Source organism: Orycteropus afer, unplaced genomic scaffold (genome assembly GCF_000298275.1).
Source record: "Orycteropus afer afer isolate SDZICR_OR568_19922 unplaced genomic scaffold, OryAfe1.0 scaffold00123, whole genome shotgun sequence".
NCBI lineage: Eukaryota > Metazoa > Chordata > Mammalia > Tubulidentata > Orycteropodidae > Orycteropus > Orycteropus afer.
In genome coordinates this window covers 898,304-911,570 of record NW_006921710.1, presented here as the reverse complement: position 1 = coordinate 911,570, position 13,267 = coordinate 898,304, and the positions used below count along the sequence as shown (strand labels likewise).

General features: G+C 43.6%; 1 protein-coding gene across 1 annotated transcript in view; it reads left to right on the top strand.

Annotated features, from left to right (window-relative positions):
- Positions 1–13,267, top strand: part of CFAP77 (cilia and flagella associated protein 77) — a 186,568-nt gene that overhangs the window by 81,587 nt on the left and 91,714 nt on the right. The window contains exons 2-3 of the mRNA XM_007944202.2: positions 7,394–7,493; positions 8,074–8,302. Coding sequence (XP_007942393.1) covers positions 7,394–7,493; positions 8,074–8,302 — 329 coding nt within the window. The remainder of the gene's footprint in view (positions 1–7,393; positions 7,494–8,073; positions 8,303–13,267) is intronic.

Sequence of the window (13,267 nt, the reverse complement as noted above, 5' to 3'; positions counted from 1 at the left end):
TGGTGGGTTTGAACCATCAGCCTTCTGGTTAGCAGTCAAGTGCCTTAGCCACTATGCTACCAGAGCTCCCATATATATAAAATAGAAGCTTATACTTTAACTCTGCATATTGGCTTTTGAGTCCTGGATGGGGCAAACAAGATTTAGGGCTTGATTGCTAACCAAAAGATTGGCAGTTCAAACCCACACAGAGGAACCGCTGGAGAAAGGGCTGGTGATCTGCCTCAGAAATTTCACACGCTTGAAAACGCCACGGAGCACACTTCTACTTTGACATACATACAGTCACCATGAGTTGATAGGAAACTTTTATTTATTTTTAAATTGGCTTTTTTAATTATAAAAGTAAAATAAGCTCAGTACCAAAAAAGGTCCATATCTCTAATGATACACTCAATGTGTCAAACAGTCACAGCTACATTTCTGTTTCCCTCCATTATGTTTTCCTTTCTCAATGCATTTTCTTTTTTTTTAACATGGTCGTAACAGTTGCATATGTAAAAATTTGAATCTGGCTGCTATTTTATTATTTTTTACCTTGACATTATTGTATGTGCCTTTGATCATATATGGATGTGGCCTTCTCATGTGTGGCTTTTTAGTATCATTATGCAGTGTTCAACTGCCACTCAGACAATGCACATGGTTCAAAGAATTTGGCTTCTAAGTCAACGCCTGAGTCCTTTGATGCATAATGCACCTTATTTTACATGATTGTTTATCTGAGGTTCTCATTATGGAAATAAATAAATATCCTCTATGCTAATAATGATCACAATTTGCATTTATATTGTGCTTTTCATTCGAGGATCTTAAGTTGTTTTATAATAATGATCTACCCGCCCGTGAGCATAATGGTATGTGTTGCATATGAATGCATGGTTATAGCTATATACAGATATTTATTTAATAACTACCAGGTGATAACTGTGGGATTTCATGTAACTATGCTTTTATAGAATGCAGGGAAGTGAGCGGTCGAACAAACATTTATTTAATTTAGACTCAGGGCTTGAGGGTTAATGAGTTATACTATATGTGGTTGCCAGGATGTGGGGAGTGAATCCTATAAGGAGTTTCCTCCTGACCAAAGGAGGGTCTCAGGTAAGGTCTAGAGCCCTGGCTTCGAGGTCCCTGAGGGAAACCCCACCATTTTGTAAATGACTACAAGCCCACTTGTCCTTAGTAAGGTCCAGTGTAGGCACAATAAGGCCAACTGATTTCACCTATTTTAGCCTCTTTGGTGGGAAGGAGGGGCTAGTAAAAGCAAAAGTACATTTTGGATAAGAAATTATTAAACTTGAGTTGCAAGACTGGGCTACCCCCACCTGCATCCCCCACCCCCCACTTTTTAAAGGCCTTGTCATGCAAAAATAGGCTTTGGTGAAGCCCCAGAGCTAGGGCCTTCTTCTGGGTCCCAGGTGACTTCAAAGCAAGGCTTCAGCACCTCTGGCAGTAGCCTTCAGGAAACTGCACCTAGGTACCTGCTTCCAGGCCTGGGGGCTGCCTGTCCAGCCCCAGCCCTTCATGTTGGGGAGTGGAGGGAGTGGAGGGAGCTGTCGTGCAGGAGGAGCCCGGAGAATCCCAGGACCCCCTGGGATGGGGAAAGAGATGGTTTTAATTAGAACTGAGAGATGGGAAATAAGGCAGAGAGGGATGACATCTTAATGAGGTTTAATGAAGCTGTCTGCTGATGGGGACAGCTGTCACCCAGAGCTGTATTCCAGCCAAGCCACTTGGTGACTGAGGAAACTCGGAAAAAGGCACAGTCTGAAGGCGGCTGAGGAGGGCGGGCTGGTCAGACTGGAGCTGCGATTTGTCTCCCACATTTGCCTCTCAGTTCTAACACCTTGAAGACATGGGGTGCAGGGTGGTGGACTGCATCTGAACCACTTCCAACATTTTCCAGTTCTCTGATGTGGAAAACTGGGCTGGGTGGGCGTCTGAAAAGACTTCGAGGATTTCTCACAAGATGTTTTAGAGTTCAGCCATAGGAAATGGCAGCTGCAAGAAGTCTGAGTGCTGAAAGGAGCTGATCAGCCTCTTCCCTTTCTGAGTCTCAGTTTCCCTGTAAGTGGGGATAAAATGGCCTCCCTTTGAGGGTTGTGTGAGAACTGAGGGCTGCCTTAATAAAGTAGCACAAAGTTGGTGGCTTAAAACAGTAGAAATTTATTTTCTCACAGCCTTGGAGGCTAGAAGTCTGAGATCAAGGTGTTGGCAGGGCCACTGTCCCTCCAGAGGCTCTAGGGAGGACTTCCTTGTCTCTTCCAACTTCTGGAGGCTCCGGGTGTCCATTGGCTTGTGGCAGCATCACTCCAGTCTCTGCCTCTCTCTTCTGTGTCTCTGCCTTCACATGGCAAACCCTTGGTGTATCTGTCTGTAACCTCCCTCTACCTCCTTATAAGGCTACCGTGATTGCATCAGGAACCACCCTGATAAACCCCTCCTCTAAAGATCCTTAACTTTCACGTCTTTTGCTGAGATAAGGTACTAGGCACTCTTTTGCCATATAATATTCATCAGTTCTGGGTGGACAGATATTTTGGGAAGCCACCAGGCAAGCCACTACGAGAGGCTGCTATGGGTTAGCACAGAGGAGTGACATCTGAGGGAACTAAATTTAAACCCTAGCTCTTCCACTTACTACTACCTCCACACTACTACTTGTGTGACTTCAGGCAAGTGGCTTTGGGCAAGTGTTAGCCTCTTGAAGCTTTTGATTTCCCATCCCTATAGTGGGAAACATACCTCACAGTGGGGTTGGCAGAATTAAGGGAGAAGCACAAAAGGCTCTTGCACACGTCTAGCACGTAATAAGTGCTCAATAAATGGGAATGCTAAATGAGGTCATGTTGTTGTTGTTGTTATGTGCCGTCGAGTCGGCCCCGACTCATAGCGACCCCTCCTTGGGTTTCCGAGGCAGTGCAAATAGTTAACATGCTTGGCTTCTATCCACAAGGTTGAAGATTGAAATCTACCCAGAGACAAACCGGAAGAAAGGTTTGATGGTCTGCTTCTGAAAAATCCGCCGCTGAAAACCCTTTGGAACACAATTCTGCTCTGACACACATGAGATGACTGTGAATAGGAATTGACTTGACAGCAACTGATTATTGGTTGAATGAGGTCATTGGGCATACAATGTTCCTGGCACACAGAGGGTGCTCAGTGAATGTTTATTCTCTTGCTTGTTCCTTTCTTGACTTCTGCAGTTAAGAATGTATGGTGGTTCTAAGGGAGAGAATGAGGAGTTAAAATCAGCATGACTTGGAGATGAATAGGATGTGAGAGTGTATCAAGTAGGATTCTCAGTCACTGGAAATTGTGAATGGGTTAATTTCGCTGTGTAACAAACCATTCCGAAATTCAGTGGCTTAAAACAACAAACATGTATTATCTCTCAAAATAAATAAATTAAAGAATGAACAAATGTTGTTGTTGTTGTTATGTGCCGTCGAGTCGGACCCGACTCATAGCGACCCCTCCTTGGGTTACTGAGGTGGTATCACTACAGAAGTAGATTGCCCCATCTTCCTTCTGAGGAGTGGCTGGTGGGTTTGAACCTCCAGCCTTCTGGTTAGCAGTCAAGTGCCTTAGAACAAATATTAGGTTTGTTTTTTTTTTTAAAGAAAAAAACCCAACTCTGTAGATGTTCTCAGGGTGTCCCTAAGACAGGCCCAGAGACCCCCTGGGTGTCCTGTGAGTGGCCCTCTTGGATCCTTTGTTGTAACCTGTCAAGAGAGGGAAGTCCAGTTGCCAGGATGGAGGCTACAGAGCTGAGTATGCTAAAACTGCTTCTCAACCAAATTCTTGGGCAGTTCTACCTTGTTCCACCAGGCCATAGTCCAGTCCATAAAGTCAGAGGAAATGAGAAAACTGGTACTGCATTCTCAGAGATTTCAAGTTGTCACCCCACTCCCCAGTGTCAGAATCACAGTCCCAGAGAAATAAAAAGCTGTTGTTGATGATGATCTTTTGCCTGTATTACAGGCAAAATATGAATATGACCAGTACATCTGCAGTCTCTGTGTCCTCTTTTAGCCGCTGCCCCTGCCCCAAAGGTATTTACACTCCTGTCTACTGAAATCATAGATTAATTATGCTCATAGTTGAACTTTCTCTGAATGTGTGCCTGGCTTCTTTCACTCCGCATTCTGTATAAGAGCCTTCATGTTGTTGTGTGTTGTTTTTCTTTCATTCTCATTGCTGTAGAGCAGAGTTGCTCAATGTTGACATTTTTGACATCAGGGATGGACAAAGAATTACCTGCACCTCCTCAATGATGTGACAACCAAAAATAACTCCAGACATCGCCAAATGTTCTCTAGGGGGCAAAATCGCCCTGGGTTGAGAATCACTGCTACAGTCTATGGTATGAACATATTACAACTTATTTATCTACCTGTGATGGTCCTTTGGGTTGTTTCTGGTTTTTGGCTATCATGAATTGAACCACTATGAACAATTTTGGATGGCGTGAACATACGCACTCATTTCTGTTGGGTATTTAGGAGAAAATTGTTGGGTTAGAGGGTAGCCTGTGTTTCATCTTAATAGATAATGCCAAATAACTTTCCAAAGTGGTTGTACCAGTTTACACTTCCACAAAGTATATGAGTGTTCTGGTTGTTTCATATCCTCACTAATAACACTTTGCATGTCCCAGAGATTAAACACTTTGACATATGGGTATTAGCTACTTAAACATCCCCTTGATGAAGTGCCTGTTCAAGTCTTTTGCTCATTTTTCTATAGAATTGCCTGCCTTTTCTTATTGATCTGTAACCGCTCTTTATATATTATGGACAAGAGTCCTTTGTCAGATATATATTGTAGATAATCTTACCTTACTCTGTGAACTCAAATTTTTGGAGCTAGAGCTGCTCTATACTTCTCTCATCAAATCTCCTGGTGCACTTGATTGTCATTACTTGTTTAACTGTCCTATTTGTAAGACCATGAATTTCATAAGAGCAGAGACTGTATGTCTGTTTTGTTTACCTTACAAATCCCAGCACAGGGCTCAGTGCAGAATATGCACAGACTAAATATTTGCAGAAGGAATGAATGCATGGAGCTTCCATTGGGATGATTTTTGCAGCCTAATAATGCTTCAATGTATTTAGGCAGTTATTCATTCCCAGGCAACCCAAATTAAAAAGCATGGAGATTGAGGTGGCCGCCTGCTTCCCCACCCGCTTGCCTGAGGGTGGGAGCCAGCTCTTGAGTCTGCCATCCTTCTGCCAGCTGGAAGTCTGCCCACCTGCACCTGCCCTGAGGGAGGCGGAGCCTCTCCCAGAGAAGTCACATTTTAATTAACTTCCCCAGCAGTCACTGGAGAGGCCAGATCGTTTTCATAAACAAATGAGAGGCCAGAGCTTTGTCTGCAGCTCAGAGTATATTGTGTGTCAGGAATTGAAAACAAGCCACTCCATCAGAAGCCCTGTGCATCTACCTGGAACTCAGAACCCAATCACTCTTGAGGGAGATAGGTGGGTAAAAGGAGGGAGAAAAATGACCAGTCACTGTACAGAAAAGAACCTGTGGAGTCTCAAAGTAGGCATTTCATTCATTCATTCATTCATTCATTCTACACCTATTTATTAGCATCTACTCTGGTGGCATAGTACCTAAGACATTTGACTACTAACCAGAAGGCTGGTAGTTCAAACCCACCAGCCATTCCTTGGAAGGAAGATTGGGCAATCTACTTCCATAGAGATACTGTCTTGGAAACCCCAGAAGGGGTCGCTATGAGTCAAAGTCAACTCGACGGCAGTGAGTTTGGTTTTTTTGTTTTTTTTTTTAATTCTATGCTGGAAAGAGCCTTGGTGGCACAACAGTTAAGCACTCTGCTAATCAAAAGGTTGGCAGTTTGAACCCACTCAGTGGCTCCACAGGAGAAATACTTGGCAATCTACTCCTGTAAAGATTGCAGCCAAGGAAAGCAGTTCTACTCTGTCACGTGAGGTCACTATGAGTTGAAATCAACTCTACAGCACCTAACAACAACAACAACATTCTGCACTGGACCCTGGGAGAAAGGCAGTGAAATAAAGATTGATTTATGCTGTCATGGAGCACAGATTCTCCCGGGGGAGACATTCCTTCAACGAATTGTAAAGCAATTAATGACTTAACTGGACTGTCATGTAATTTTTTAACAGCTATATTGAGATAGAAGTCACATGCCATACAATTCACCCATTTAAAGTGTAAAATTCAGGGGTTTTTAAAATTTTCACAGAGTTGTAAAACCATCATCACAATCAATAGTAGAAATTTTTCATTACTCCCAAAAAACCCTATGCCTCAACCCACCCATCCCGATCTAGCCTAGGCAACCACTAATCTACATTTTGTCTCTGTAGATATGCTTTGTGTAGACATGTCATGTAAATGGGATCATACAGTATGTGGCTTCTTTCACTTATCATAATGCTTTTTAGGTTCATCCATGTCGTGACATGTATTACTAAGTAATTTTAAAGGTGGGGCTCAGGGCACCATGGTTCTATATAACAAGCAGGCTTATCTGGACTGCAAACAATCTGGGAAGGCTTACAAGGGGAAGACATTTTTAAAATCAAGTATTTGTTGAGCACCTACAATATGCCACCAGGGGATAAAAGGCAATAGAAAACATGAGTCTGGCTGTGTAGGAATTCATAATCTAGGCAGGCTAGCTCAATGTGTACAGTCATGGAAGATGAGAATATCACTTAAGTTCTAAGCCCCACACGAATAGAACATAGTAGTGTTACCAGAGTTCAGAAGGAGAAGTTACTGTGAGCCCAAGGAGTCCAGAGAGCTGTCACAGAATAAGGTTTCTGACCTCAGGGAGCTGCTACTCTAAAGAGAGGCAGTATGGTACAGTGAATAAGAGCTCTAGCCTGGACATCAAATACACCTGCATATGAATTCCAGCCTGTCCCTTACTAGCCATGACTCTGTCTCTCTAGGTCTCAGTTTCCATATCTCTAAAATGGGAACAGTAAGGTGGTGGTTGTATTCATACAAATACCTCCGGGAGGGGTCAAGAAGAGGAGTTTACCCACAACCTGGAGAGTAAGGATAGTTGTTCAGCTGCCAACCTGGTAGCAGTGGTCATCCTTTCCAAATCCCCACTGTGAGTTGAGGATTCAAAGAGAAACTGACCTATTCATGAGCTGAATTGCAATTGACTCAGTGGCAACTGGTTTTTCAATCGGTGTGTCTCACAGCCCAATCACACTTTGCTTTCCTCTCAGAAAGGGCTCTCTGTTGTACACATCCTGTGACCACTGGAGATTGGATGCTGGGCCTGGGACAAAGCAGGCACTCCCTGTTGCTGAATTATATGTTTTGTTTGTGATTCCACTACTCACCTTTGCACTCTGTCCTCCCTCCACAGGCTGAACTTGGCAAGCCCCGGGAAAGATGCTGCAGTCTGCCTGGAATTAATTTTAATTACGGACTCTATATCCGGGGAATAGATGGAGGGGTTCCTGCAGGTGAGAGAGGCTGCTTTGGCGCCCATAAAGGCTTGAGGATTGGGTGGGGGGCTCATTTTTTCTCACAGAGCTCTCCACCTAGGCTGGCTGCTTGACAACTGGCTGTATGCCAGAGAAAGGGCCCAGGAGCCTTCCTGGAAGCACAAGTCTGACAGAAGCCACAGGTCTGGACAGATAGTAATAAAACACAGAGGTTGTCTGAGATAGGGAGGATGAAGTAGGATGTAGGTCTGAGATATCAGGAAAAGAGCAAGGATACCCCAGCCAGTGAGGTGCAACCCTGTCCCTAGGGGAAGGGACTGTTGGTGCCCTGTGCTGTTTGAAAGCCCAAAGGAGGTCAAGGGCAAGTGAACCTAGCTCCATGAAGGATATGGAAGCACACTCTGGAATCTCTGGGAGTTCTGAGTCTTCCCTTTTGAGGCTATCATGTTTCCTAGAGGAGCCACACAGCAGACTCTGGGTTAGTGGAGAGGTAAAGGGACCTACGTACACATTTTGCCCCATTTCTTCTCAGTTGGATGCTGTGGAGTCTTTATTTCCCAGACTGACTGCTTCACTGCTTGTCTCTCTGTGATCCTAGCCCTTGGACATTGGAATGTGTTCAAGCAGCAGCCCACCTGCCCCCATGAGCTGACCCGGAATTATATTGCGATGAACCGTGGAGCTGTGAAAGCTGGCCTGGTAACGGCTCGGGAGAATTTCCTCTACCGCCAGCTCAATGACATTCGCATCAGTGATCAGGAAGACCGGCACACGAAGAAGGAGCCTCCCTCTCTACCTCCAAACATGACGTTTGGGATCCGGTCACGGTAAGGTGGTGGCCCCGAGTGAATCAAGGGACAATATCGAAGGATAATGGGGAAGCAGAGCATCCTCTCTCTTGCATCTACTTCTGCAACCACACACTGAGTGCTGCTGAGCTGGATTCTTGCTTCACAGTGACCACTGTAGGGATGTGCACAGGCCATCCACCTTCTCTCATTCAACAAACATTTATTGAGTCAGACTATGTGCCTGTCTCTACCCTCATGGAGTTTAATGACCTTTGTGAGGGAAGTGCAAGCATGACATGCCACCCCAGCACAGTGCTATACCAGTGAGACCATGAGAAAGGCTCCGGAGCCTGGGCTCAAGTCTGGATTCTGCCCATAACCACCTGTGAGATCCTTGCTTCAGTTCCTGCATCTGTAGAATGGGGATAATAATAGTAACTTCTACATAGTGTTGCTATGAGGTTTCAGTGACATACCATATATAAAGACCTTAGCATGGAGCCTGGGACATAGTGGCAAAAAGATCATTAGCAGTTCCATTCATACATTCTGTTACTGAATGGAAAAAGTGTAGGAACTACAAAAAACCTTGAGGTTCTTTGATCCAACTGTGACTAGGGTGTTTGAAAAGCACTGATTGGCCAGGCCAGGGTCACATATCTGCCTCTGAGCCTTTCTTTAGCTCTGCCACCTTACTTTGTACATGTATTTCCCTCTCCATCCTACCATCCTACCAATTCAATCTTCAAAGTTCAGCTCAAAGTCATTTCTTTGGTAAGCTTTCCCACCTCCCAAAACCAAGGTAAATCCAGGTAAGGGGGAGGACACAGGCCCCATCCCCAAGAGGCAGGAAGTGGGGGAAAGAAAAGCTGAGGGACGACAGACCAAGTGGCAGGATCCAGGTAAGGGGAGGGTGGAGAGGTTTTGAACAGCTAAGAGAGACAAACTTGTCTGTCAGTTTGTTGCACTGTGGTGGCTTGCATGTTGCTGTGAAGCTTGAGGCTATGCCAGTGGTGTTTCAAATGCCAGCAAGGTTGCACATAGTGCACAGGTTTCAACACAACTTACAGACTGAAATAGACTAAGAAGAAGGAGGAGATCATCCACTTCCCAAAGAACTGGTCAGGGAAAATTTTGTGAATAGCAGAGAAACACTGTCTGATACATTACTATGCAACTTTATGAATAACCTGGAAACATTATCTGATACAGTGCAGAAAGATGAGCCCTTTAGGTTGGAAGGCACTCAAAATACGACTGGGAAAGAGCTGCATCATCAGAGTATAACCAACTTATTGATATGGATAAAGTAAAGCTTTTGAGACCTCCATTTGCTGATGTAGCATGACTCAAATTGAGGAGAAACAGCGCAAACATCCATTAGTAATTGGAACATGGAATGTATGAAGTATGAATCTAGGAAAATTGGAAGCTGTCAAAAATGAAATGGAACTCACAAAGATTGATATCTTAGGCATTAGTGAGCTGAAACAGACCAGTTTTGGCCATTTTGAATCAGACTACCATGTGGTCTACTATGTTGGGAATGACAATTTTTGAAGAGGAATGGTGTGGCGTTCATCATCACAAAGGATGTTCAAGATCTGTCCTGAAGTACAATGCTGTCAGTGATAGGATAATATCCATATGCCTACAAGGAAGACCTGTTGATATGACTATTATTCAAATTTACGCACCAACCACCAAAGTCAAGGATGAGAAAATTGAAGATTTTTATCAATCTCTGCAGTCTGAAATTGACCGAACGTGCCATCAAGATATGTTGCTTATCACTGGTTATTGGAATGCAAGAAGAATCACTGGTAGTTGGAAAATTTGGCCTTGGTGACAGAAATAACGCTGGAGATCGCATGATAGAATTTTGCAAGACCAATGACTTATTCATTGCAAATACCTTTTTGCAACAACACAGATGGCAGATATACATGTGGACTTCGCCAGACGGAGTACACAAGAATCAAATTGACTACATCTGTGGCAAGAGGTGATGGAAAAGCTCAATATCTTCAGCCAAAACTAGGCCAGGAGATGATTGTGGAACAGACCATCAACTGCTCATATGCAAGTTCAACTTGAAGTTGAAGACAATTAAAACAAATCCATGAGAGCCAAAATATGACCTTGAATATATCCCTCCAGAATTTAGAGACCATCTAAATAATAGATTTGATGCATTAAACACCAATGACCAAGATCCAAAAGAACTGTGGGATGACATCAAGACCCTCATCCATGAAGAAAGCAAGGGGTTGTTAAAAATATGAGAAAAGAAGAAAGAGCAAAATGGATGTCAGAAGAGACTCAGAAACTTTCTCTTGAGTGGAGAGTAGCTAAAGCAAATGGAAGAAATGACAAGGTAAAAGAGCTGAACAGAAGATTTCAAAGAGCAGCTCAAGAAGACAAAGCCAATTACTATAATGAAATGTGCAAAGACATGAAGTTAGAAAACCAGCGATATGCTAATGACACAACTTTGCTTGCTGAAAGTGAGGATGACTTGAAGCACTTACTGATGAAGATTGAAGAATACAGTATGCAGTATGGATTACATCTCAATATAAAGAAACAAAAATCCTCACAACTGGACCCATAAGCAGCATCATGATAAATGGAGAAAAGTTTAAAGTTGTCAGAGATTTCACATTGCTTGGTTCTACAATCGATGCCAATGGAAGCAGCAGGCAGTCAGGACATCAGAAGATGTATAGCACTGGGCAAGCTGGCTGCAAAGGACCTCTTTTAAGTGCTGAAGAGCAAAGATGTCTCCTTGAGGACTAAGGTGTGCCTGACACAGCCATGATATTTTCAATTGCCTCATATGCATGTGAGAGCTGCACAATGAATAAGGAAGACTGAAGGAGAACTGATGCTTTTGAGTTATGGTGCTGGTGAAGAATGCTGAGAGTACCATGGACTGCTAAAGGAACTAACAAATCTGTCCTGGAGGAAGTGCAGCTAGAATGCTCCTTGGAAGCAAGAATGGCCGGACATCATCTTACCTACTTTGGTCATGTTATCAGAAGGGACCACTCCCTGGAGAAGGATGTCATGCTTGGTAAGGTGGAGGGTCAATGAAAGAGAGGAAGGCCCTCATTGAGATGGATTGACACGGTGGCTGCGCCAATGGGCTCAAGTATAGCAAGGATCATGGAGCTGGCGTGGGACCAGGTGGTGTTTTGTTCTGCTGTGCATAGGGCTGCTATGAGTCGGAAACAACTCAATGGCACCTAATAACAACAACAAAACCAAAACTCCAAACTCACTGCCATTGCATTGATTTTGACTCATAATGACCCCCATTGGGTTTCTGGGGCAGTAAATCTTTAAGGAAGTAGATTGCCCCATCTTCCTTCTGCAGAGTGGCTGGTGGATTGGACACACCAACCTTCTGGTTAGCAGTCACATGCCTTAGGCATTATGCTACTAGAGCTCCTTTTCCCACCTCTCAGGGCCTTAAATACTATGCATAGCTCTCTCGCCAGAAATGCATTTCTATTCATTAGCCCTTAAAATCTGGAATATGATGCTAGAGACACATTGGAAAATCACTTCAGGGCTGGATTAACTAATCATCTGTACCCCATCCTTCCCCAACCTTTGAAATAAAGTCAATTTCCAAGCCAATCCCTCCATAGCATCTTCCCTGATTACCACCCCTCTTCCTGATTCTGTAGCCTCTCAGCCCTTGTGACCTCCTTGCTCTTATTTTCACAGAGTCCCTGAAGTAGGAGTAGAACAGCATGCATATTGCGCACTAGACTAGTCCACACTGATTATCAAGGGCCTCAAAAACAACATGGTGTTATGGAATGAGTTCTGGGCCAGAAGTTGCCCTAGGGTTCTAGTCCTAGCTTTGTCCTTAACTCTCCATGTCTCTCTGTCCCTCTTACCTCATCTGTAAATAGGGGGTCACCCTAGTAACCTGGCATTCTATGATTCTCAAGATATGTCCTGTCTCTTCATCATTTCAGTTTATTTTTATTAAAACTCTATCAGGAAGTAGGTAGGTTTGTTACATCCATTTCATGTGTAGGAAAGGTAAGGTGGGGAGAGATTAACTGGCTTCTGCAAATTCACATAACTTCTTCATAGAGCTTGACCTGAATTCTTAATCTAGTCTGCTTTCCAGTGAACTAGACTTTAAAAAAAAAAAAAAAATAGAGACATTAGGGATTACCTGGTTCAAAGTCCGTATTTAAAACAGAAGAAATAGAAGTTCAGAGAAGTGAAGAGACTTTCCCATGGTCACACAGAAAGTTGTTAATCACACCAGGACTAGAGCCAGGCTGACAGACTCCCTGTGCAGTGTTCTGTCTTCCATGCTTTGCCTCCTTAGTCCTGGGCCATAGTGTGAACACCTACAGTTTCTGGTCCTAGGGCTGCGTTTTTCCATTATATCGCTTAAGTCAGCTGAGCTTGGAAAGGCCATCCATTATCATCTAGCTTTCAATATAAAATCTTAAATTGCTATAAAACCGAGTGGCTACAATTCCAGGGAAAGGACGTGATGAAGTGCTAGCTATATCCTCTGTGATGGTAAATGGGCTTTGCATATGCAAATTGAATGGATTTTAAAATGGTATTTAATGACAATTTTCGTAGCAGACATTAACATTAATTGCACAAAAATGAAAATGCTGCATTAGGTTGCTGTTAGCAGCAAATATCATGGCCATAAAGCTTTATCTTTATCAGCAGCAGCCCTTTCTGATGTGACAGGGCAGCTCAGCAAATTGCAGGCAAAAGGGCTTTTATGAAACAAAAATGTCCCCTAAAGCAGGCCCAAATCAGCATCAATTTCACTTTATTTCTTCATAAATGGAGGTTAAATGGCTGCTGGAAAAGCTTTCACTGAGATGCCCAACCTGCCCCGGAAACCCCTCAACTTCACAGCATAAATGCAGAGGAACGGTTAAAAAATAATTGTCCCTCTTGGTAATGGGGCTATTACTTTAAAGTTATAGGGCCAAGGCCCCTTCT